The sequence below is a fragment of the Rattus norvegicus genome, chromosome 1, assembly GCF_036323735.1.
Source record: "Rattus norvegicus strain BN/NHsdMcwi chromosome 1, GRCr8, whole genome shotgun sequence".
Taxonomy (NCBI): Eukaryota; Metazoa; Chordata; class Mammalia; order Rodentia; family Muridae; genus Rattus; species Rattus norvegicus.
Window position 1 is genome coordinate 36,817,816 of NC_086019.1, and position 26,296 is coordinate 36,844,111.

At 40.3% G+C, this 26,296-nt stretch overlaps 1 protein-coding gene, 1 long non-coding RNA gene and 1 pseudogene across 2 annotated transcripts; 1 reads left to right on the top strand and 2 right to left on the bottom strand.

Moving 5' to 3' along the window:
- The first annotated feature begins 26 nt into the window (after positions 1 to 26).
- Positions 27 to 24,962, top strand: LOC120099099 (uncharacterized). The gene is made up of 3 exons (XR_005497905.2): positions 27 to 156; positions 18,704 to 24,704; positions 24,813 to 24,962. It is a non-coding gene; the product is annotated as an uncharacterized LOC120099099 (long non-coding RNA).
- On the bottom strand, positions 12,887 to 24,890 carry Zfp874b (zinc finger protein 874b). The gene is made up of 4 exons (NM_001346428.2): positions 24,861 to 24,890; positions 22,520 to 22,646; positions 21,975 to 22,070; positions 12,887 to 16,078 (listed from the first exon to the last, which is right to left on the bottom strand). Exons 1-4 carry the CDS (start codon positions 24,864 to 24,866, stop codon positions 14,961 to 14,963), a joined length of 1,347 nt encoding a protein of 448 aa, NP_001333357.1. The 5' UTR covers positions 24,867 to 24,890; the 3' UTR covers positions 12,887 to 14,960.
- LOC103690951 (60S ribosomal protein L34 pseudogene) lies at positions 16,085 to 18,708 on the bottom strand (annotated as a pseudogene).
- Positions 24,963 to 26,296: the final 1,334 nt, after the last annotated feature.

Here is a 26,296-nt window from a genome sequence, read left to right on the forward strand (position 1 = left end):
GCGTTGCAGGAATCCTGGGAGAGTGAGTTGTACAAGATTTTTGCCTTGATGTCTGTCTGCAATGTAGTGTCACCTAATTAGAAAACATGACCACGAACTGTATCCAGTTCTAACAAGCCAAATGCTTTCCTCAGTTCCTGGGGCCCAGCTTAAAGGGTAAGAGGATTTTAATGGCAAAGCTCATAATTACTTCATTTCCGTGGAATTTACGGCTATTTGAGTTATTTACTGCCTAACTGTCAGCTGAGTGGCAATAAGCTAGTTTGCAGAAACCAGAGCAAGCATTAATCATTTCAGAAGAGTTTTACAATGTTCGGGAAGAGGAAATTACCAGGAACTTGTTTTATTTAAGGATTTATTTACTTTATGTATGTGAGTACACTGTAACTGTCTTCAAACACACCAGAAGAGGGCATCAGATCCCATTACAGATGGTTGGGAGCCACCATGTGGCTGCTGGGAATTGAACTCAGGACCTCTGGAAGTGCAGTCAGTGCTCTTAAATGCTGAGCCAACTCTCCAGCCTCAGAAGCTTATCTTTTAGTAATTTAGAGTGGATGCCTAGCACAAAATAAAGTTTTCCTCATGGAGGATGGAGAGCAAAAGCTTTTAACATTCAAGATTCATGGCCTGAGGTAGTGATACTCACCTTTAATCCCAGCACTCGGGAAGCAAATGCAGGTTCCAGGCTGCCTTGTTTACACAGTGAGTCCTAGGATAGCCAGGGCTACACTGTGAAACCCTGTCACAAAACAAAACAACAACAACAAAACCAGAAATAGCCAGATTCATCACAGAAGATGTTAGTGAGTCAAGCCTTTCCACATTATGTTTGTTAAGTTTGCACGTTATTTCTCATCTAAATGTTATTTATCTCCAATCTACTTATTATAAAATGCTACTAAAGCTTGAAAAAAAATGACCTTGCTAGGTGTTGTACCATATGCTTGTAGTCACTTGGGAGGCAGAGACAGGAGAAACTCCAGCAAGAGGCATATAGCAAGATTTTCTCAGAAAAGAGGAAATATTCACAGTTTTACTTGTAATGCCAGAAGCAGTAACCTAATGTGGGGATGAGCTTTATCTGTTTCAGATTAGTTTTGAAACCCCATGGGTGCCAATGCTTATGCTTCCAACTGCTCTTCATAGCAGAAGATTCCTGAATCCAGAGCAGGTTAGGGGAAACTATGGAGACTGTTTTTAAATCAAAAGTGGAAAAACAGACAGGGAGATTCCTTAGGGGCAAAGTACTAGCCTGGAATGAAGGAGGCTTTGGCTTCATACCCAGTGCTGCACATACACAATGCCTTGTTCTCCTGTATTGACACCCTGTGAATTGTCAGTGTACTGAGTTACCGGGATGGTAAGAGGAAGAGATACTGCAAGCTGTGATGAGCTTTAGCACAAGCAGCAGGGAAATCGACTGAGCTTCTGAGGGACTGATTGCTAGGAGTTTTGCAGAAGAATTCTATTGAGTGTTACATAAAAGGCCTTTTAGCAAGTCTATTCCTGCATACTAAAACCTAAGCAAACAGTCATGATAAGAATGCCAGGTTTGTGCTTCCTTTGGCAGCACGTATACTAAAAGTAGAATGTTACAAAGAGTAGCACTGTGCAAAAATGACACACAAATTTGTGACATGTTCTGTAATTGTAAACCCATGCACCAATGGGCAAAGAAGGCAAACCCATACAGTGGAAAAAAAAGAAAGCACCGTCAACAAATGAGTGTTGGTCTAACTGGATGTCTACATGTAGAAGAATGAAAATACATCCATATCTATTACCCTGATACAAAGCTCAAGTGGATGAAGGACCTCCACATAAAACCAGATATACTTCATCTATTAGAAGAGAAACTGGGAAATATCCTTGAGCACATTGGCACAGGGGGGAATTCCCTGAACAAAAAACTAATGGTTCAGGCTCTAAGATCAATAATAGACAAATGGGAACTGAAAAGATTCTGTAAGTCAAAGGACACTGTCAATAGGACAAAATGGCAACCTATAGATTGGGAAAACTCTTTATCAACCCTACATCCAATACAGTGCTAATAGCCAAAATATATAAAGAACTCAACACATTAACCAAAAAACCAAATAACACAATTTTAAAATGGGGTACAGACGGGGCTGGGGATTTAGCTCAGTGGTAGAGCGCTTACCTAGGAAGCGCAAGGCCCTGGGTTCGGTCCCCAGCTCTGAAAAAAAGAACCAAAAAAAAAATGGGGTACAGAGCTAAACATAGAATTCTTTTTTTTTAATTTAGAGAATACTTTATTAGTTTTTGTAATCAAACCCACGTATATAAGACCTTACATATTTAATACAGTGTGTTACCCCTGTACAAATGGAAAAAACTTAAGTTCAACATTTCTAGACCAATATGGCTGTTAATTTCTGTACAGTGCCAACTCAACACAGTAAACGGGGATACTTTTTTTGAAAGTTGACAGCACAGGTAAAGTTTCAAAAAATTCAAATTATATATCTGTATATATATATTTATATTTATATAAAAAGACCAATAATAGCAGTGTGTTATGCATCAACAGCAGCAACAGCTTTTCCAGGTTCTGCAGTCATCTGAACAAAACTGTAGAGACATCCAGCACAATCCATTTAAAAAAAAAAGTAAAAAAACAAAACCCGAGAAAACAGCACAGTTCTGTTACTCTTGTGGTACCTGGCACCATTTTTTTTTTAAATTAGCTTCTCAATCATCATCTGGAAAGAAAACATTCTGAGCAACATCATTAAAAACAGCTCTGATAAAGCACGGTCACTACTACGTATCATAAAGCAGGTACAAGCTATTTTACATCCACAGAGGTATGATACAGTACTGTCCTACATCTATAATACTAGAGGATACAATTTAAAAGGCATTATTTGAGACTTGATTCTACTTTTCCAGCAGAGGGCCCAAAGGATGGTGTGACACAGCTTTGTAAAGAAACATACTCTAGACAGGATTTCCTTTCACTAGTGGCACACTTCTAAGGATTCATTCTCTCCATGAATGTCAGCTAAAACTGTTATTAAAAAAATGAAATATCCCTAGAACAAAACCGTATAACCACCGGATTCACATGAAGATGACCTAGTGGAAACAAGCTGGACCTCACCTTACCAACAAGCTATCAAATCTGTTATGTTTAAACAGTGAGACCTCCAAGGAAGGAGATGCCAAGTAGTGCTTCAAAGCTTCGGACCACAATCAAACACAGCATCCTTTTCAACAGAAGCAGAAGCTCATCTGAATATGCTCATGGATGCTGACATCAACATTTAATCATCTCCTCACTCATCCAGGAAGAGGGGGAGATCAGTTACTACTGTACTTTATTGTGTTCAACCAAATCACCATGTTACAAAAATAGCAAGCTGCCATAATAAAAAATAAGGCTCCTCTATCCAGCACCAGATAGCATCATTTTACTTTCAAGCCTAGAAATTGCACACTTGTATATAAACCAATCGAAGATGAGGATTGAGAGTTCATCTTGGTGGATTTTTCCTTTGATGAATATGAAGTGTCCTTCCTTATCTTTTTTGATGACTTTTAATTGAAAATTGATTTTATTTGATATTAGAATGGCTACTCCAGCTTGCTTCTTCTGACCATTTGCTTGGAAAGTTGTTTTCCAGCCTTTCACTCTGAGGTAGTGTCTGTCTTTGTCTCTGAGGTGTGTTTCCTGTAGGCAGCAGAATGCAGGGTCCTCATTGCGTATCCAGTTTGTTAATCTATGTCTTTTTATTGGGGAGTTGAGGCCATTGATGTTGAGAGATATTAAGGAATAGTGATTATTGCTTCCTGTTATATTCATATTTGGATGTAAGGTTATGTTTGTGTGCTTTCATTCTCTTTGTTTTGTTGCCAAGACGATTAGTTTCTTGCTTCTTCTAGGGTATAGCTTGCCTCCTTATGTTGGGCTTTACCCTTTATTATCCTTTGTAGTGCTGGATTTGTAGAAAGATATTGTGTAAATTTGGTTTTGTCATGGAATATCTTGGTTTCTCCATCTATGTTAATTGAGAGTTTTTCAGGATACAGTAACCTGGGCTGGCATTTGTGTTCTCTTAGGGTCTGTATGACATCTGTCCAGGATCTTCTGGCCTTCATAGTTTCTGGCGAAAAGTCTGGTGTGATTCTGATAGGTCTGCCTTTATATGTTACTTGACCTTTTTCCCTTACTGCTTTTAATATTCTTTCTTTATTTTGTGCGTTTGGTGTTTTGACAATTATGTGACGGGAGGTGTTTCTTTTCTGGTCCAATCTATTTGGAGTTCTGTAGGCTTCTTGTATGCCTATGGGTATCTCTTTTTTTAGGTTAGGGAAGTTTTCTTCTATGATTTTGTTGAAGATATTTACTGGTCCTTTGAGCTGGGAGTCTTCACTCTCTTCTATACCTATTATCCTTAGGTTTGATCTTCTCATTGAGTCCTGGATTTTCTGTATGTTTTGGACCAGTAGCTTTTTCCGCTTTACATTATCTTTGACATTTGAGTCAATGATTTCTATGGAATCTTCTGCTCCCGAGATTCTCTCTTCCATCTCTTGTATTCTGTTGGTGAAGCTTGTATCTACAGCTCCTCGTCTTTTCTTTTGATTTTCTATGTCCAGGGTTGTTTCCATGTGTTCTTTCTTGATTGCTTCTATTTCCATTTTTAATTCCTTCAACTGTTTGATTGTGTTTTCCTGGAATTCTTTCAGGGATTTTTGCGACTCCTCTCTGTAGGCTTCTACTTGTTCTCTAAGGGAGTTCTTTATGTCTTTCTTGAAGTCCTCCAGCATCATGATCAAATATGATTTTGAAACTAGATCTTGCTTTTCTGGTGTGTTTGGATATTCCGTGTTTGCTTTGGTGGGAGAATTGGGCTCCGATGATGCCATGTAGTCTTGGTTTCTGTTGCTTGGGTTCCTGCGCTTGCCTCTTGCCATCAGATTATCTCTAGTGTTACTTTGTTCTGCTATTTCTGACCGTGGCTAGACTGTCCTATAAGCCTGTGTGTCAGGAGTGCTGTAGACCTGTTTTCCTGTTTTCTTTCAGCCAGTTATGGGGACAGAGTGTTCTGCTTTCGGGCGTGTAGTTTTTCCTCTCTACAGGTCTTCAGCTGTTCCTGTGGGCCTGTGTCTTGAGTTCACCAGGCAGGTTTCTTGCAGGGGAAAAGTTGGTCCTACCTGTGGTTCCAAGGCTCAAGTTTGCTCGTGGGGTACTGCCTAAGTCCTCTCCGAGGCAGCAGCAACTGGGAAGATCTGCACCGCTCTTTCCGGGAGCCTCCGTGCACCAGGGTTTTAGATGACGTTTGGTGTTTTCCTCTGGCGTCTGGATGTGCACAGAGTGCAGTCTCTTCTGGTTTCCCAGGCGTGTCTGCCTCTCTGAAGGTTTAGCTCTCCCTCCCACGGGATTTGGGTGCAGAGAACTGTTTATCCGGTCTGTTTCCTTCAGGTTCTGGCGGTGTCTCAGGCAGGGATCCTGCCGCTCCTGGGCCCTCCCCTACGGGAACCCAGAGGCCTTATACAGTTGCCTCTTGGGCCATGGATGTGGGCAGGTGTGGGCAGTGTTGGTGGTCTCCTCCGCTCTGCAGCCTCAGGAGTGCCCACCTGATCAGGCGGTGAGGTCTCTCTCCCTCGGGGTTTGGGAGCAGAGAGCTGCTGCGGGCCGGGATCCGCGGGTGTGGGACTTCCAGTAAACACAGGAAGTGCCCGGTCCTAGAGGAATTTTGCCTCCGTGTGTCCTGAGTTCTCCAGGCAGGTTTCTTGCAGGGGAAAAGTTGGTCCTACCTGCGGTTCCAAGGCTCAAGTTTGCTCGTGGGGTACTGCCTAAGTCCTCTCCGTGGCGGCAGCAACCGGGAAGATCTGCGCTGCTCTTTCCGGGAGCCTCCGTGCACCAGGGTTCCAGATGGCGTTTGGTGTTTTCCTCTGGCGTCTGGATGTGCACAGAGTGCAGTCTCTTCTAAACATAGAATTCTTAACCAAGGAATATCAAATAGCCAAGAAGTACTTAAAGAAATATTAAACATCCTAAAGTCAACAGGGAAACGCAAATGAACCCGAGATTTCACCCTAAACCAATCAGAATCACTAAGATCAAAACTTCAAGATACAGCCCATGCTGGCAAGGATATGGAGAAAAAGGAACACTCCTCATTGCTGGTGGAATTGCAAAGTGGTATGACCACTCTGGAAATCACTCTGGCAGTTCCTCAGGAAATTGGAAATAGTTCTACCTGAAGACCCAGCTCTACTGCTCCTGGGCATATTCCCAAAAGATGTTCCAGTATAGCACAAGAGAACACATGTTCAAACTATGTTTATAGCAGTCTTTTTTGTAATAATCAGAAACTGGAAGCAACCCAGATAGTCCTCAACCAATGAATGGATACAGAAAATGTGGTTCATTCACACAATGGGATACTATTCAGCTATTAAAAATGAGGGCATCATGAATTTTGCAGGCAAATGGAGGGAACTAGAAAACTCATTCTGAGTAAGATAATCCATACCCCAAAGAACAGGCATGGTATGTACTTACTCATACATGGATGTTAGACAAAAAGTACAGAGTTACATGATATAGCCCATAGACAATAAGTTTAACAAGAAGGAAGGCCCAAGTTAGGATGCTTCATGTATGATGATGTGGTTATGTAGGTGAAAGCAGGTATAAGATAGAATGAGGCTTATCATTGGACAAGAAGGAAGGATGGGTGGGAGGAAAGTTTTAGAGAGGAGGAAGAAACTGAAGCAAGGAGAGAGGAGAGCAGCTGAGAGAACACGGAGGCAGATGTTAAGATTCCTCCCTGCACATTTACAGGTTGTTATGAATATTCTTAAGGGATGGATGTGTACAGGGCCTTGTGTGTATAGGTGGGCAATTATATATTATCAATTGGATCAGAGGTTATTGTGTTGTGTGTTCTTTCATGTGGCGATTTAATTGAGTTCAAGAGAGTATGTGGTGGCTGGAGACACTGGGCCACCACAGAATTGGGATGTGTTTGTCGGGCATGGTGGCAACTTGTCTTGGGAATTAGATGGGTAGAGAGATTGTTCCCAGGCTCAGAGAGTAGCCATTGGCAGTGTGATTATGAGATAGAGCAAAGTGGGTGAGATACTTTGATGACTGAGATGAAGATATCTAACAGATGTCTTGGGATACTACAGTGCCAGACTAAGTGCAGGATAAAAGAAACATTTATTTAAATTTTACCACAACAGCTTCAATCCTACTTAGAAGGGGGAATAAAATAATCATGGGAAGCAGAGTGAGGGGGGGATCTGGGTGGGAAAAGGGAAAGGAAATGGGGGGCAAGATCAGGTATGGAAGGAGATAGAAGAATGAATTGAAATATTCTACTTGGAGGGGTGGGGATGGGGGTAGGGAGGACATCTAGACAGTCCCAGAGACATGGGATTTGTGAAGCTCCCCAGACTCAATGGGGGTGAGCTTAGCTGAAATGACCAACAATGGGCAGATGGAACCTGAAGAGACAGTAGATAGATAGGGCCCCCAGAGAGGCATGGGCTAACCAATTCATCTTCAAAAAATTTGACCCAGAAATGCAGGCAGAAAAATGGAGCAAGCACTGAAGGAAAGGTTGACCAGTGACTGGTCCAACTTGGAATCCATCCCATGGATGGGCACCAAACCTTGGCACTATTACTGACAGTATGATATGCTTGCAGACAGTAGACTAGCATGGCTGTTCTCTGAGAGGCTTTACCAGCAGCTGACTGAGACAGATGCAGATACTTACCGCTAACCACTGGACCGAGATTGGGAACCTCTATAGCAGAGTTAGAGGAAGGAGCAGAAAGGGATTTCAACACCATAGGAAGACTAACCATTCTAACTAACCTGGTCCACTAGGGTCTCCTAGAGACTAAGCCACAAACCAAAGAGCATACACAGGCTGATCTGAGGCTACTGGCATATATGTAGCAGATGACTTGCTTCTGTGGCTTCAGTGGGAGAAGATTCGTCCAATGCTGTAGAGACTCAAAGCTTCAGGGAAGGGAGATGCAGAGAGTGGGGAGCACCATCTCAAAGGAGAAGGGGAAAAGGGAAGAGGATGTACCCTAGGACAGGGTACAGGGAATGGGGGAAATATTTAGGATGTAAATGAAGAAAACATTTAATTAAAAAATGCCAGAATTGGAAGGACTGTTTAATGACTGAGGTCATGTTAAACTTCTGAAATTTCCAAGGAAGAATGTTGATGGTTGGGCACCCACATTTAGCACTACAGTGCACAGCAGGAAAAAAAAACCCCAAACCTCAATAGAAGAATAAATCTTAGATAACAACTACCAATTATTTACATGAGATCACCAAGTCTAAGAGCTATCACTCTGGGGTAAATGTGATGTTCAATAGCTCTTCTAAAACTCAAACTCAAGCATACACAGATCAGAAGACACTGTAGGAAAAGCAGTTTTCATTTGAATATTGGCATCCGTAGAGTGCAGGAAGTTGTTCAAGGGACACATGGATTATCTAAATCATTAAAAAAAAGTTAAAGTCCTGCTCCCTGTTGTTTACTAGTAGAGGTCTCCCAGAACCCATCTCAGCATCTTTCCATTTGCCCCTACTTTGTCCATATTTTCATCCATTAGCTTAAGTAAGAAAGTTTTTGTGAGAGTTCTACCAGAATTTCTGCAACATTTCCCTGGGTTTTTACAACCCAAGTGAGTATTAATCATCAGGTGTTCCCTGAGTTTGTGCTTACATCCCCTGTCCCTCTCCCAGGATGTGCAGTTCCTGCCATCACACTAATGTATATAATGGCCCATCGTCCACTATTGGAATTCCCTATGCAGACGTTTGATTTATCTGGTGAAATTAGCTTTGGCTTTTCTGATGCTGAAACTGTTAATAGGGAACCATATTATGAAAGTCAAGAGTGTCTGCTCTGAACTTTCCTCAGTTCCTCCAAGTCAGGATACAGAAATGACTCTGCCTCAAATACAAAGATAGCAGAAATATATTCACAGAAATATCAAATGAGCTCACAGGAATTTGAGAAGGAAATACCTCATTTTAAACCATAACCTTCTATCTTGGTATCATCCATTTCCCTTTCATGTCTTACTAGGTATATCATTTAGTCTATCTCTACAAGTCTCCATAGACCTTATTGTCCCAGTCATCATAAATTACAAGTTCATACTTCAATAGGCAACAAGACAGTACCTATTGAAAAGTGGGGAAGGAATCTACAAAGAAATAGAGAAACTAAGATATTAATGCAGGGGTAACATACAAATGCTACCAGGCATTGCATACCTGGCATTGGAGGCCCTGAATAAAATGGTCTAGCCTAAAAAGAATTTGGCAACTCCAAATATCCACTTCTGTGGCTTTATTCATATATTCATAGTATGTGGATATTCCATGTCATGTCACCACAGGGACTGTTAGAGGGACACTGTACATCACAGAAATTGGATAAGAAGCACTTCTCTTCAAGAATGCTGAAAAGTTCCTTTTTGATATACATGTTGCATCTTATAGCCTACAAAATCTGCACACAGTGGAAAGTGCTATCGAGTCCCATTTCATGGTTGACATAATGTCAGGACCCATTGCAAAGTTTCCATTATCTCTGGGTACTGACACAGGAGAAACTTACCTAGAAGTGTAGTTTTGAGCACGAAGCCCTTACAATGGGCTCTCAACTTTCAAGTGAAATTGTACCTACACAAAACAGATATTCAATGGAAGTGCTCTTGGTTTCATATTGGCTAAGAACAGATTTCTACAGGGCCCTTGATTGGAGTAAATCTCTTCTCTTACAATTACAGCAGATTTAGCATTTCCTGTAACTTTACAGTCACTGTGGTTTGAAATGAGAATATCATACTACAGCTTCTCACAATTAAATGTTTGGGCTTCAGTTGGTGGAAACTGCTGGGGAAGGATTAGGAGGTGTGGTCTGGTCACATGAGGTATGTCAATGGAGTAGACTTTGAGTTTACAGAATGCCATGTCATTCCCACTTACTTTTTTGTGCCTTAATTGTGGATCAAGGTATTTGATCCTGATCAGGACCATGCCTGCCTGCCTGCTGCCATGCTCCCTGCAGAGCACTGTTCAGCTCTTTAACCACAAGCAGGAAAGAAAACTTCCTTATGGGTTGTCTCATAGCAACTAGAAAAACACCTTGTTCTGTGATTTTTTTTTTCCAATACAGAAGAAAGGGAAAGACTACCTACTCACATCAGAGCTGGCAGAGTAGCAGCCAAAATTTCAGTCAAGCCCCTATCTTCATGAAGCAGTGAGTTAGTATTAAGGTTGCTGATACTGAGGGATGTGTCAGAAACAGGGAGGACTTCAGCAGCAGGAGCAGTACTAAAGATCTGACTGGAGCTAGGTAAGAAGTCAGAACTGCATGACTGCAGCTAGCTGAATGCCACTCAGGAAGCTCCTCTAATGAGGGAGTAACCTACAGTCCTATCTATATAGCCTTCAGCAGGGAGGGTCTTGTATATCTTGTAAATGCCTATGAATACCCAAGGTCTATCACAGGCTAATTTCCCTAAGGATGAGGAGGCTGCCTTCCAGCAGTTGTGAAGGAAGACAAAAGATAACTGATTTTTAGTTCCAACTCCATCATGGGTCTTGGGTTTGTTGGTGCATAAATACATGGAACACATTTAATAGAGACAGTCTTAAATCCAGTGAAAATGACTCAGATTCTGTTGTGAATGTTGATATTAATTGTACAGAAGCTCATGGGCCCTGTAGTCTGTGGGTCTTATTAATTTTGGTATGTGATCTTGGTTTTTATTTTCAACATTTTAAGCAATAGAGTTTGCTCTTTAAAAAGAGAGAAATGAGCAATGCCACCCGAGAGCGAGTCTCTGCTACACTCTTCATCTTCTGCTGGTCCTTGACAAGCTTCCCTCACAGACTGTAGCTCTGAAAATTCACTCTGTTTTAGAAGAGATGTTTGTCCCTGAAGCTCATTTCCATTTGTAATGACATCTGCCTCTGTGTTACTCAGGAAATTGGTAACTATGTTTACAGAGACTGCACTCACAAAGAAAACATAGATTCACATACATATAGCAAATCCAATCTTTGTTCTATGTGTACTGCTGGGCATTTCTTAGCAATTAAAACAAACAAACAAACAAACAACCTTTCCAAACAGCAGCCTTTCATTGTTATGGACAAGGAAAGGATTTAAGCTTCAATCTGAGATACTTTCTACAAGATCTACTCTAGAGGTCTATTCATTTCTCTATGTTTTTTCCACTGTGAAAATGTTTACTTGTTGACAAACTGTTTCCTAAAAATACCAACTCTGTCATATGTTATCTGTTTAATTTTCTATGCAACAAATTCATTAGATTGTTATATGCATTTCCTAGTGGTAAAAATGATTGATAACCAGCAACCAAAGCAGCTGAGACCAGTATGCATTCAGGAGAAAGGGGCTTGTGGGAGGACATTGCTCACCTTTCCTGTTGACTTTGACAAAGTCAAGTGGAAGATGCTAAGTGAGTCTGGCTGTATGTCATCTCTGCAAAGCCATCCCTGTCTTTTACATGATGTTACACTGATGCAGGCCTCTTCAGTCCTCAGCAGACTCAAAGTCTTCTCACTTGCTCCCTCATGACGCCTTCCCAGGAAGATGCTGTCCCTCTGTAACCTCTATGACAGCCAGAGTCTTGTGCTGCAATCACTGACAAAACAGATCAACTTTGGGTATGTCCAAAACCAATCATTTTGAAATTGATATCTGCTTTGGGGAAACACATGTAGAGCACATATTTTTACCAAGTATCTTCATTCCTTCACCTATTACTTCTTACCCTTAAAAGCATCTTATCCTTTCAACTTCGTGGGCTTTTCTTAATTTCATCTAATGCTTGTTCTATGTGTAGGGATTTAGAACAATGGTCTGGAACCCGAATGTCTCTCAAACTGCCTGCCTCCTGCAGGAGCTATCGATGCCATAGCTGCTCTAGTCAGCATGTGGCATACAAAGACTCTCACTCATTCATGCATGTTTTATGATAGGTTTTTAGCTTTGGCAGATGTCCACATGCTTATTACATACAGTGGATTCATGCAAGGAATGGCAATGATATTTCTAGCCAATGTTATTTCACTATACACATTCACTACCAGTAGCTCTGACCATCTTACTACCTTCCCTCCCTCAGGGATCCCTGAGGTTTGGCATTAGGTGTGTGATGTAGGTGTTTCACTCAGGTCAGTGAATCCACAGGGTACTATTTGCTACAGGTAAGCAATGGTGAGTTTGTGTATTATGTCCTACCACACATTTAATATTTCATATTGTGAAGTACTTGAATATCTGGGTAGAAAAAGGAAAAAGTAAATAAAGTAAAAGCACATGAGTTCATTTAGTTACCATGCTCACTTACCAGAATAACAGGTTCATCACCACATTAACACCACCTGGTATTATTTACAGCCTGTAGGCTGAGCTTTAAATCCAATTAGAAGATGACTGGTTACTACCATAACTACCAGGCCACCATTGCACTGGGAGGCACATTTTCCTTCTTATACTCCCAAGGTTCATAATTGAGTCAGAATGTTTACTACTTTATACCCATGATAGCATATAGAAAGCTCCATACCTATGAAAGTCACCCATTACAGAGGAGTACCCTATGTTAGCACCACTGGATTTCACAGACACAGTTCACAAAGTGAGATTTCTGTCTTTACTTCACCACTGGCTAGTGAAGGAACCCATGCAATAAAGTTTGAGATGCTCGAGGTTGTGAGCATCAAGAGTGAAGGAAGAACTGCATACACATAATTCTTCATGGTTGTCACCAGGCATTGGGTAATGTTGGGGTCTGGGAATCGCCTCACAAACCACATGAACACCAATAACAGTCAGACAGGGACAGTTTATTGAGCATACACCCCAGGATTCATTGGCCACAGCTACAGTCTAGATTTGGGAAATGAACCATGACATTGAGTTTAGATCTTACAGGATTTTTAAGCCCCAAATCCACAAAAATCTATGCCAAGTTATTTCACCCTCAGGATTTAGGGATGGGGACATTTCCTTTGGAACATGTCTTTGTTGTGCACTTATCCTGCCCCCATTACTTGAGATATTCCAGTGTGTCGGGGGCTTACCTGGTGTAACATTCATGTCTTAACTTTCCAATCAGGATGTCAGTTACCCACTTACATGTTTTCCTCTGCCAAGTAAGATGTCAGTTCCCAGGGAGGTCTTGGGAACTTAAACATTACTCAAGTATAATTCAAAATAGAAAACTTAAATAGTTTTTTTTTTATAACTCTTACATTGGGGCCCATCCCAGGAGCAGCTTATACCACAGAAGCCTAGACACAGGTACAGGAAGTGCTGTTGAAGGCTTGGTTTTAGTCCAAGCTTATTGTGGGTAACCACACAAAACAGTTCCACTGACTTCTATAGCCATTAGTTTCCAAAGGCAGAGACTGTAACATAAAATTTAATCAGTCACATGTTAGAAAGTTTCCTAGTAACAGCAGAAACTTATGATAAAGTTTCCTTATAATGGCAGGCTAGCTATTATATATCACATAATCCTTAACATTTTACCTCGGCCTTAATGTTCCATCTAGGCTCAACATTCAGAATCTAGGCTTTAACATTTTACCTAGGTCCCAAACAGTAAGCATATCTATTGTCTCTGCTGAGTGAGTGCATTTGGCTTTTGTCCTTATTACAGTATGAGAGTTTGTTATGACAATGTTGTTGGTACTGACACACACATACACATATGTACAGGCACATGTATGCACACAATTAACACTTTCTGAACTTAAAGCAGATCAGAGATTCTTTATTCTGGAACCGAACACAACTATCTATTGTTTTGGGGCTTCCTGGGGAGACAAACACTAGTTCTCACTCACCTCAGGCTGGCTGGGACCCAAAGCAGGTCATTTCATCCTAGTCATATCTGGTGAGAAATGTGAGTTCATGGAGCTTCCCACAAAGCCCATAAGAGACATCATTACAGTGCTTTGGTGTCTCCGCGGGGAAAACAACAGTAAGTATACCATGGCCCAGTACTCAGATTCAGGTCACCCAAACAACCATGTAACAGCATGGTAACAGTTTCATGGTACACTGATAGCACAGAAGAAAGAAATTTATCAATCAAGGTATATTCCAAACATGCTGGTTTAGAGAGTAGTGGGGAGATTACATCAAAGATGCATTTTTACTGTCATCTGATCATATTCTTAGCATTTGTGCTCATGGATAAGAGATATTTAACATTTCAAAACAATTAACTTAGTGGGTACACAAGGGTAACATAACACAAGGAGACACTCTTCACACTTGGTTTTTCTACAGTATAAATATTTTGAAATTTAATTCTAGAGTGAAACATTTTGCTGCACTCTTCACCTTGTGGCATTTCTCTTTCTGCTGATAACAGTAAATGGAAAAGGCTTTTCCACATCCATTACATTTTCATGTTTTCTCTTGACATTGTATTCATTTATGTTTTTTCAGTTGTAATGTAGAGTAAAACATTTTCCTACATTCTTCCCACTAGTAAGGTTTCACTCTAGTAGGACTTGTGTTAAATTAGGGAAGAATTAGAAGACAAGGCTTTCCCACATCATTCCTACTTTGACAGTTTCTCTAGAGAATGAACAAACTTGTGTTTTGTAAGGGTAGACAGCATAGAGAAGATTGCTACATTACCCACACTTGTAGGAACTGTCTTCACAATGAATTATTTCATGTCTTTTAAGGGTTAAGGAAGAGGAAAAACATTTCCTACAGTCTTCACACTTGTAGGGTTTCTACTAATATGAACTGCCTAGTTTCTCCTAAGAAATGAATGGCAAAGGTTTTTTGACAGTCTTCACATTTGTATGTTTTCTCTCCAATATGAATTTCTAGGTGTTCCTGAAGGTGGGAAGAGCTAGAAAACCTTTTGCCACATTATACCCACTCATGAGGACTGTCTACAGAATGGAGTGTTTGATGTCTTTTCAGGGATGTAAAAGATGTATAACATTTCCCACACTCTTCACACTTGTAGGGTTTCTCTCTAGTATGAACTGCTTTGTGTCTCCTAAGAAATGAATGATAAAGAAAGGCTTTGTGACAGTCTTCACATTTGTATGGTTTCTCTTCAGTATGAATTTTCTGATGTTCCTGAAGGCGGGAAGAGCTAGAAAACTTTTTGCCACATTTTCCACACTCATGGGGAGTGTCTTCAGAATGGATGACTTGATGTCTTTTAAGGGATGTAAGAGAGGAAAAACACTTGCCACACTCTTCACAACTGTATGGTTTAACTCCAGTATGAATTGTTTGATGCTCCTGAAGCTTTGAAGAACGGGAAAACCCTTTGCCACATTCTTCACACTTATAGGGATACTCTCCAGAATGCCTTCTGTAATGTTCCCTAAGATAGGAACGATAGCAAAAGGATTTGCCACATTCTAGACACTGGTACCTTTTCTCTCTGGAATCAATTCCTTTATGCTGGTTAAGGAAGAAAGCAGAGGAAAAGACTTTTCCACATTCCTCACACTTGTCAGGTTTCTCTCCAGAATGAATTCTTTGATGTTGCTTCAGCATTGCAGGATAGTAAAATGAATTTCCACATTCTTCGCACTTGTAGGGTTTCTCTCCAGTATGAACTGCCTGGTGTTTCCTAAGATATGAGTGATGAAGAAAGGCTTTGTGACAGTCTTCACATTTGTATGGCTTCTCTCCAGTATGAATTTTTTGATGATGCTGAAGATGTGAGGAACGCAAAAACTGTTTGCCACATTCTTCGCACTTGTAGGTTTTTTCGTCAGTATGATATTTCTGGTGTATTAAAAGTGATGAGCGACTACTAAGCGTTTTATGACATTCTTTACACTTGTAGGGTTTGTCTCCAATATAACGTCTCTGCCGTATAGAAAGTGTTGACTGAGAACTAAGGGCCTTACCACATTCTTCAAAGTAGTAGCATTTCTCTCCTCTATGAATTCTCTGGCATTGAATACTTAGAGAGTTGTGGTTGATGGTCTTGCTGTGAGTATTAAATTCATTGCCTGTTGTGCCTGTTGAGCAAAAGTTAAAACATGAACAAAAGCTAAGAAATAGTCAACATACCTGCAATACTTATCTTTTTTTCCCCGTAGACCAAGTCTTGATTTTTATTACTTAAAAAAGTTGCACATTTACTTTGCTTTCTGACTCTGTGCTTGTGCCTTCAACACTTTCACAATGATTTTCTGCTCCTCGATAAAAAAAGCCCCCTTAATCCTGCACAGACACTCTTGGCACACATGGAGCCACCATGGGCCCTGCTGACGAGCTTCTTTGTCTTAGACAATCTCATAAGGACTTTGGGTCTCACAGCATGAACCCCTTGCAGTTTGCCTGGGCATCCGCCGCCACATGCAGATTTAGGTGCTTTCCCAACCTTCTTGGTGTAAAGGTAAACAATCCTGTTGCCAGGAGCTCGAGACAGCTTAGTTTTGTTAGAGACTGTATTGTAGGAAAGCCTACGAAGGTATGTCAAATGCTGAACCATCCTGATTGCCTCTAAGCACCGTCCCCAGAAGAGGAAAGCGCAATATTTCTTTACAATAGAGACCTTTACTCACACATTTAACCATAAATGAAAATCTACAATATATTTTAAAAGTTGTAGGTACTGACCATAAGTCAAAAAAATATAGTAGGTGAGCTAATCTATCCTTCTACTGGAATAACTACAGAACCAAATAGAACATAGACACAATGTCATATTTTTCAAAATTAAATAGCTAAATAACTTGTCAGGTTATTTTAGTAACAGCAATAATCCTATTAAAGAATACAAATATGATATAGCTGGACATCCATGAAGGTATAAAGCAGTGTCACCTAGAAAAAGAAAGCCAATTGTGATTGTTGGGCCATCTTCAAAATAAAAACAAAATTTATTATACATTTAAATCCTTATTATTGAATATGTCATTGGAAAAATTTAGAAGACATTTTTAAAATTTACAAAGCAGTTTGATGAGATGACTTTCACTAATAGAAATTGTAGGGCAGTGGAACTGAGTCATTAGACAGAAGAACTGGTAAAGTAATAGCTTGTGCAGAACCCCAATAAAACTGATAGTTGAGTACAGCATGAGTTGGAACTAGGTCCCTGTCCTGGAGCACTTGACAAAGAGCACACCCTAATAAGAGGACCATGACAACCAGTCACTTAGCATAGAATCTAGAGTTCCCCATGCTAATGATGTATCTAGATAGGCTCTGAGTGTTTAAGCAATGAGCTTCCCTTCCTAGGAATCCTTTTCTGCAAAAAATATTTAATCCCTGTTTGCCCTTAAGTAAGACTTAGGCATCTTTATCCCATGAATAAAGCAGTTTGGACAAGGAAAGACTCCTTCATCAAGTATCATAATGGGGGAGATCTTAGACATAAAGAGGCTTATAGTGCAGAAGTCTCCCCTATAAGACTACTCCTGAAACTTACTCAGAGTTAAGCCAGATCACCACCTCCCCACTACCCCCTCCCTGCCCAAGACTCTTAGACAGGCAAATTTACAGTTATGAAGTAGCAATTAAAACAATTTTGTGGTTAAGGTCACTACAACATGAGGAAGTATATGAAAGGGTCATAGCATTATGAAGGTTGAGAACCACTACTGTCAAGGTATCAAAAGAATGAATTTTTGAGGCTGGAAATCTTAACAGAGATAAATTACTTTCATTTATTACATAGTAATCCTATGAGAGCCACTACTTGATTTTAAGGTATTATAACAAAGGTAATTATTAAATTTTGTTAAGGATGAGTCACATTATCAATGATTATCTAATCCTTAATATGAACAGAACTGTGTTTGTATTCATGATAAATACAAATATAATTCATAGAGACAATATTGGAGGGAGAGACAAGTGCACAACTTCCATTAGACAGGGCTCTGCATATGCCAAACTTAAGCATAAGGCAGGTATCTCAAACACAGTGACGTTCAAATCAAAGTTTGCTTAATATCCAAATATATTCAAAATCAGGTGTACTTAAAATGTTTATTGAAACTGAATGCTTGAATAAAGAGGGTTAAACCTACATGCCACATTGGCATGGTAGGGCACTGCCAGGAGCCAAGAGCACACTTGCCTTCTGATGGGACACAGACCTATTAGAGTAAATAGCATGATAGCCTCATCACAGGATAAGGATGCATGGGGAATAGAACTTGCCAGCAGCTGCTGCTCCTGACTCCCTCTGGCCTATAAACTGGACCACGAACTTTAACTCCTTATGTGCAGGGAAGATGAATTACTCTTCCTGTTTCACAAGACAAGGAGATGGATCCTCTCATGCTGATTCTGCACTCATATCCTAAATGTCTCAAGCAATGGACACACCCAGTATAATTAACTTGTACTCATGTTTACTGAATATATACAGAAGCCAATACACTCAAGAAGGAAGTTTAAAAAAAAACCAGATCTTTAGAAAAGACCACATGTTCCCTTTTTTCTTCTTGACTCATGTTAAAATACATACAAAATGCTTCCTATAGGACTAGTCACAATGGTTGTCCATTACTGAACTCTATAAATAAGCATTTTACTAGCTGTAATATAACTTGAATTTGAGGTTAAAATTTTATAATGTTAAAAATTTTATAAATAAAAGTTTTTGACTTCTTAAATCTAAATTATAGGGCTGACAACTACGGAAGAAGCCTTTTGCTTGGCAGAGTCCATGATGGTACCCAGAACCCAAGATAAGACCATGCTCAGAGATCACCAACATTTCTCAGAGTACACAGAGCTTTGCGGAAACAGCTCGCATTACCCTCATCACCACATCCCAGCCCACAAAACATGCAGAAACCCACTGCTTTACCAGAGGCCACAACTTGAACTGGAACTCCAGGTACCGCTGCAGAACCCTAGAGGCCATGCCAGCACCCACAGCCCTAGAGGTCACCCAGGGTTTCATAGTGAACCAGTAGAGTCACCTGTCACCATAAACACAGGCCACCCAGGCCAGAAGATCAGAAAGGAAATAGAAACTATGAATAAAAAAACATTAAGTAAGACAAAGGCAGAAATCAGCACCTAAACTTATAATTACCACAAACCCAGATGGCTAGAAGCCAGTGTGAGGACAAACAACAGCTTAGGCAATGTGTCACCTCCAGAGTTTAGCTATCTTACTAGAGCAAGCCCCGAGTCTTCCAACACAGCTGAAGCAGAAGTCAAAGACTTTGGAACCAACTATATGAAGGTGCTAGAGATCCTTAAACAGGAAATGAATAGATCCCTAATGACATTCATGAAAATGCAAACAATTGGAGGAAATCAATACATCTCTTAAAGGAAGCCAATATAAATAAATAAATAAACAAACAAACAAACAAACAAACAACCAGAAAGGAAATGAATGAAACTGTTCCAAGACCTGGAAAAAAATTGAAGAAATAAAGAAAACACAAACTGAGGGAATCCTGGCATGTTAACAGGAACTACAGATGCAAGCATCGCCGAAAAAGTACAAGAGAGAATCTCAGATGTAGAAGGTATGGTAGAAGAAAGTCATACAGAAGTCAAAGAAAATGTTCATTCTAAAGAATTCCTGGCATAAAGCGTGGAGAAAATCTGGGACACCATGAAAAGACCAAGCCTAAGAAAGACATGAATAGAAGGAGAAGAATCCCATCTCAAAGGCCTAGAAAATATTTCTAATAACATTATAGAAGAAAATGTTCCTAACTTAAAGATAGAGATGTCTTTAAAGGTACAAGGAATTTACAGTACAACAAAGAGTTTGGCCCAGAGAAGAATGTCCCCATGACACATAATAATCAAAACACTAAACATACAAAACAAGGAAAGAATATTAAAAGCTGCAATGGGAAAAGGCCAAGTTATATATACAGAGAGACATATTAGTCAGGAGTTCGGAAAGGAGGCTCTAAATTTAGAAGCTCCTGGAAGGATGTCTTGCAGTATCTAAGAGACCATGGATGTCATTCCAGCCTACTATATCCAGCAAAACTTTCAATCACCATATAGGGACAAAACAAGATATTCCATGACGAGGTCAAATTTAACCAATATCTATCCACAGACCCAGTCCTGCAGAAGGCACTAGAAGGTACACTCTACCCCAAAGGGAATAAATAAATACATGAAATCATAAGAAATAAATAATTTCACACCAGCAAAACCAAAAGATAAGCAACACGCACACGCACACACACACACACACACACACACACACACACACACACATACACATACACCACTACCTTTTCCACCACCAACAAAATAGCAGGAATTAACAATTTTTGGTCATTAATGTCTCTCAATATTAATGACCTAATTCCCAGTAAAGTAACACAAGCTCAGAGAATGGATGCAAAACAGGATCCATTTTTGTGCTGCACACAACCAACACACCTCAACATCAAAGATACACATTATATCAGACTAAAGTGTTGGAAAAAGAGTTTCCAAGCAAATGGACCCAAAAAGCAAGCTGGTGTAGCTATTCTAATATCCAACAAAATAGATTTCCAACCAAAATTACTCAAAACACATGAGGAAGGGCACTTCATACTCATCAAAGGGAAAATCCACCAGAATGACATCTCAATTCTCAACATCTATGTCCCAAATGCAAGGGCACCAACGTTTGTGAAAGAAACTATACAAAAGCTCAAATCACATATGGACCCTCACACATGAACAGATGGAGACTTCAATACCCAATTCTCACCAATGGGCATGACATCCAGACAAAAACAGAAATAATGGAGCCAATAGATGTTATGAATCAAACATACCTAACATATACACAAAGAACATGTCACCCAAACACAAAAGAACATACCTTCTTCCCACCATCTCATATACCCAGTCACAAAGCAAGTCTCAACAGATATAAGAAAACTGAGTCTCTATCTTTTCAGGCCACCATGAACAAGAGGTGAATTTTAATAACAGCAGAAAGCCTACAACCTCATGGAAACTGAAAACTCTCTACTGAATGACTGCTGGGTCAAGGCAGAAATTAAGTAAGGAATAGAAAGACTTCCTAGAATTGAATGAAAATGAATGCACAAAGTTGCTGGGACACAATGAAACTGATGGGACACAATGAAAGCAACCCTAAGAAGAAAGTTCATGGCACTAAGTGCCTTCATAAAGATATTGGACAGATCTCATACTAGCAACATAACAGCACAGTTGAAAGCTCCTAGAATAAACCAAAGGAAACATATCCAAGAGTAGTAGATGGCAGGAAATAATCAAACTCAGGGCTTGAGTCAATGAAACAGAAGCCAAGAAACAATACAAAGAATTAATGAAATAATTGATTTTTGAGAAAATCAAGATAGATAAACCCTTATCCAAACTAAGGAAAAGACACAGAGAGAACATCCAAACTAACAAAATCAAAGGAAAAACAAAATCAAAAGGAAAACAAAACAAACAAACAAACAAACAAGAGGACATAACACTGGACTCCAAAAAAAAATCTACCTAATGGTCACACTTCAAACACTAGTACTTTATAAAATTGGAAAATCCAAAAGAAACAGACAATTTTCTTAATAGATACAACTCATTGAACTTATGCCAAAGTCATATAAAGAATTTAAATAGATCTACAACCTCTAAGCAGTCAGTAAAAAACTACCAACCCAAAACAGCCTAGGGCCAATGCCACTTCAGGGTGGAAAGATCCTTCTGGGTCAGTCTGCTTATGAGCAGAGCTCACTAAGAGGGCAAGGAAAAAGCTAAGACACTTAAACCATCGCATGTGTCTGAGAGATGTCTTTCCAAGATAGCAGAAGACTTTAAAAGCAATACCTTAAAAACAATTTCTAACATAACAAATGGCTCAATGTTCATGGTAGATCCTGGTTTCATGTTGTATCTTTGTATGTCTCATCTATCCTCTGACCCCTTACTTCTACACACCTGGAGGGATGGTGGCTGCTTCTTGTCTTTTCACACCCGAAGACCCTTGGGTTTGCTCCAGAAATGTTACCAAGTATGGCTTAGCAACAGCAAGACCTGTTTGTAAAAAAAAGAGATACAACACTGTTGTAGTGTCCTTCTCCTGGGAATAGGTCAGTTCCAACTAGAATACTGCTTATGAGAAAGGATATGATGCAATGCAAGAAACTATAAAAATATTAATCCTTTATATGGTTCCTGATATACCTATATTAGGATATACAGTATATTAAAATACTGTTGGGGGACTTAGAATCTGCAGATTCTGATTTTCATTTAAAGGGAAAACATGAATAATTGAATTGTGAAATATATAAATAAACTTTCTAAAATTCCCATTAGACTGGAGGAGATATATTTCCAATACAGGCAAGTTACAAACACAAAAAGAAAAGTAACATGTTTCTTAGCTATATTGCAGTCTCTCCATCTCAGTGAGCTATTATACCAAAGGAAGAAATTACACTTGATGGTGAAAAAGAATTCTCTATAGATGGAATGCTCACCCAAGAACACAAGGTTGCTGTAATTTTCTAGCATCACATCCCTATACAGACTCCACTGAGAAGGCCCCAGGTACTCCCTCTCTTCTGGAGAGAAATCAACGGCCACATCCCTGAATGACAGCATTTCCTGAAATAAAGACCAATGAATGGTAAAACACTGTTAATAGGTCAAAATGATTAATAATAATATAAATACCAATAGACTTCAATGTCATGAGCCAGGCTGAAGCTCACAATTTTTAGACTGAAAATTGGGAAAACACGAATCACACAGGGTGGAGACCCTACAATGTGGCAATTACAGGTCCCTTAGTGACCCAAAACTCCTCAATTCCGTCTTTTAGTGTTTATGACATAGTGTCAGTATTGAAGAAACACTTCCATAAGACTGTACAGGGACATCACAGATGCTGCCTGCCATACTTAGCAGCTGAATCGGTTGAACAGAAATACCAGACTATACAGAGGCCTGGGAGACAAGGCTGTGAATGGAGAGCGATGCACACAGCCTGTCAGGTCAGCAGGACTGTGTTCCCTCCACAGACCTTCAAGACCCCTCAAGTCACTAAAATCCCTAAAAGTCCACATCTGTCCTCACACCAACTTGTGTCTCCATCCCGACAGGGATTCACACTGTCCACATCATGTTCTCTGATGGAACATGGAGAGTTGTTGGTAGTTTCTATTATTTTTCACTCAGCACTGTAGGGTCAATGTTGTTGGGACAGTCAATACAAAGCTCACAGTGTCCTGTGACAGCTTTGCTCTGCCTCCCTATGTGAGCTTGTGTGAGAATTCGGCTCACAGTGGTAGATATTTTGTTATGATGTTGAAAATCAAAAGCTAACATTCAGATGTTGAAGGAAAAAAATTTTTTTTCCACAGGAGGGCCAGAGTTACAGTCTCTCAGACAGGAGAGACTGAAGAAGCCACAATATCCGGAAGCACAGAGAATTTATTAGGTAACATAGATGTTTAGTTCAACAGTAGGATAGCCAATCAGGACAGACAGCTCGTTCACAAAAATCCAGAAATCAGAACTGTACATTTGCAGAAGAATATGATCAAGGGTTAGCCAACTGAAACAGGCAGAATGTGTGCAATCTTACAATGAGGGCACCTCTGGTGTCATTGTTAACACCTTGTGACAGGTTTTACAATCCTATGTTTGACAACCTCTAAGCTTACAACCTCCGAGGCAAAAGTTTTTTATCTCTTGATAATTAATCCTGCATTGAGAAACAGCTCAATATCCTTTTAGCAAACATGGGTGTCATGCTACTTTCAAGTAAGGAACTAGGGGTTGGGGATTTAGCTCAGTGGTAGAGCGCTTGCCTAGCAAACCCAAGGTCCTGGGTTTGGTCCCCAGCTCCGAAAAAAAAAAAGAAAAAAAAAAAAAAGTAAGGAACTAAAGTCTTCATGAGGGATTCCTATTCCAAATGAACCATCTTTAAGTTCACAATTCATTTCAAAGAAAGTAGGATAAACATCACGTACAGAGTCCCCTTCAGGACTCTGAACCTGGAACCTACCAAGTCCTGTCACCTCAAAGCAGGAGTATGTGCAATGGTTAAAAACCAGCTCGGTTTCCAACTGAGCATTGGTTGTACAACACAGCAACAAAAACAAACAGCAAACAATATTAGCGGGACATGCATTTCTACTTCTTCTGTAATCTCTCTTAACTGCTGCTTGCTCAGAAAACAAACAAAAAATATAAAGAAGCAAAAAATCCCGAGTTGAGACAGTTGTGTTTTGTGACTTGAAGAATTCCAACCCCTGTCTTCCCTTGCAGCAGTTCTCAAACTGGCAAAGGAGGTTGTAGCTCCAAATAAGGCAGTTTTGTTTGTTTGTTTGTTTGGTTGGTTGGTTGGTTTTCCCTTTTAATTCCTAGTTTTGTTTGGTGATCTTTCTCAGTGGTCCTGAATTCCGTACAGTACAGAAAGGACCAGATCTTCTCTTATCTTATCTTCTCTTATCTATCTGAGAAAAAGAGTAACAGCCACGTGAGAGTGACCCAGCTAATGAACAAATGCTTCCACCAGCAAGCTGGAAAATGAACGCCCAGAAGCTCCATGCCCAGGCAAAGACCTTCACCCAACCCGCAGCATTGCCGGGGAATCCAGGTCCTTACAAGCGTCTCCATTCCTTGAATTCTGTCAGCTAGCTACAGTCTACCACAGAGGTCAGTCCCACCACCCCTCGCAGCGCCCTCTCTCCAGTCCTGATCAGAAAGCTTCTGCAAATCAGCTCCCCTTCACCCCCTTTCTATCCTGTTGCGTTTTCCCTCCAGACCTACGCACCCCTCACAGCCCCTGGGATAACTGAACCCTGGACCAACCTCCATGTCAGAGATCCAACGGGAGAGCACAGCAGGACCAGAGCCTGGCCCAGTTTTGGCAAAGAGCCGCACATGCTTATTAAAAGCTGAACTCTTGTTTACCAAAGTACCGACTGTGATGTCACTGTGTTACAGACTACATTTCCCACAAATCTGTGCGATGGCGTTTCAGCAGTCCTGGGAGAGTGCGTTGTACTACTTAATGATCCTGGATTTCTGCACTATTATCTTTTGCAATGTAGTGTCACCTAGTTAGGTAGCATGGAGCCTTCGAACAGTGTCCAGTTCTAACGAGCCGAATGCTTTGTTTTCCTCAGTTTCTGGGCCCCAGCTTAAAGGGGAAGAGGATTTTAATGGGAAAGTTAATAATTACTTCATTTCCGTGGAATTTGCAGCTATTTGGGGAACTGCCTCCAGGTGAGCCTTGTTCTCCTGTATTGACACCCTGTGTGAATAATTGACAGTGTACTGAGTTACCAGGATGGTAAGAGGAAGAGACACTGCAAGATGTGATACACTTTAACAAAAGCTACAGAGGAATCGGCTTTTGATGTTCTGACAGTCAATATGTCATGTTTGCCAGGATTGTTTTATAACTGAGGTTATGCTAAGCTTCTGAAATTCCCAAAGAAGATAATCCCATGAATTTGAGATAACAACCAAGGATTATTTACAGGAGATCACAGCAAGGTCTAAGAGCCATCACTCTGGAGTGAATGCCATGTGCAATGGCCTTCTAAAACATACACAGACCAGAAGCCACGGCAGGAACTAGTTTCCATGTGAATATTGGAATCCATTTGCTTTGGAGGTTAGTCAAGAGAAACATAGACTATTTAAATCATTGATCAGTTTTAAAGTCCTCTCTATTGTTTATTAGTAAAGAACCCTCAGATTATCTCACAATCTCTCCATCTGTAAGTTCTTTTCCCTATTTATGTAAGTGTTGTGAGTTGTCCTGATGTTGTTTCATTTTTGATGTTTAATTTTGCTTCCTGCAGAGGGGTGGCACCTGGAAGAGAAGTTGATCATGTACTCAGGTGATCTCGCGTGAATCGTCTCCCCATTTACTGATCAATAAAGGGAAGAGTCTGTGATTGGGCAGTGGAGAGGAAAGGTGGCACAGGAGAGGGGGAGAGGGAGAGCGAGAGGACAGGAGAAGAGAGGAGGAAGAAGCAGCAAAGATAGAGCAGAACAATCTGGCCAGGAGAAACTTGAAGTAACTAAGGGTCTCAGAACTGGGGAATAAGTTAGTATATTGTTAGTTCTGGCCAATCTAGGTTTATTAGTTATAAATATAATAACTGAATTATATGGATTTTTTTGTTCGGGATTATTGGAGTTGAAAATTACTGCTACATGTATAAAAGTTAGTTTTAGTGAGTCTCAGAAATACTTCTTACCTTAGTTACTGTACCTCATTTTGGAACTTTACA

Bases quoted from the DNA above. Each gene is read 5' to 3' on its own strand.
- Zfp874b (NM_001346428.2), bottom strand. The intron at 22,071-22,519 runs GTGAGCATTCCA...TTTTACAAACAG, and splicing joins CAGCAACCTTGTGTTCTTGG to GTCTTGCTGTTGCTAAGCCA. The intron at 16,079-21,974 runs GTGTGTAGAAGT...TTTGCTCAACAG, and splicing joins AGCAGCCACCATCCCTCCAG to GCACAACAGGCAATGAATTT.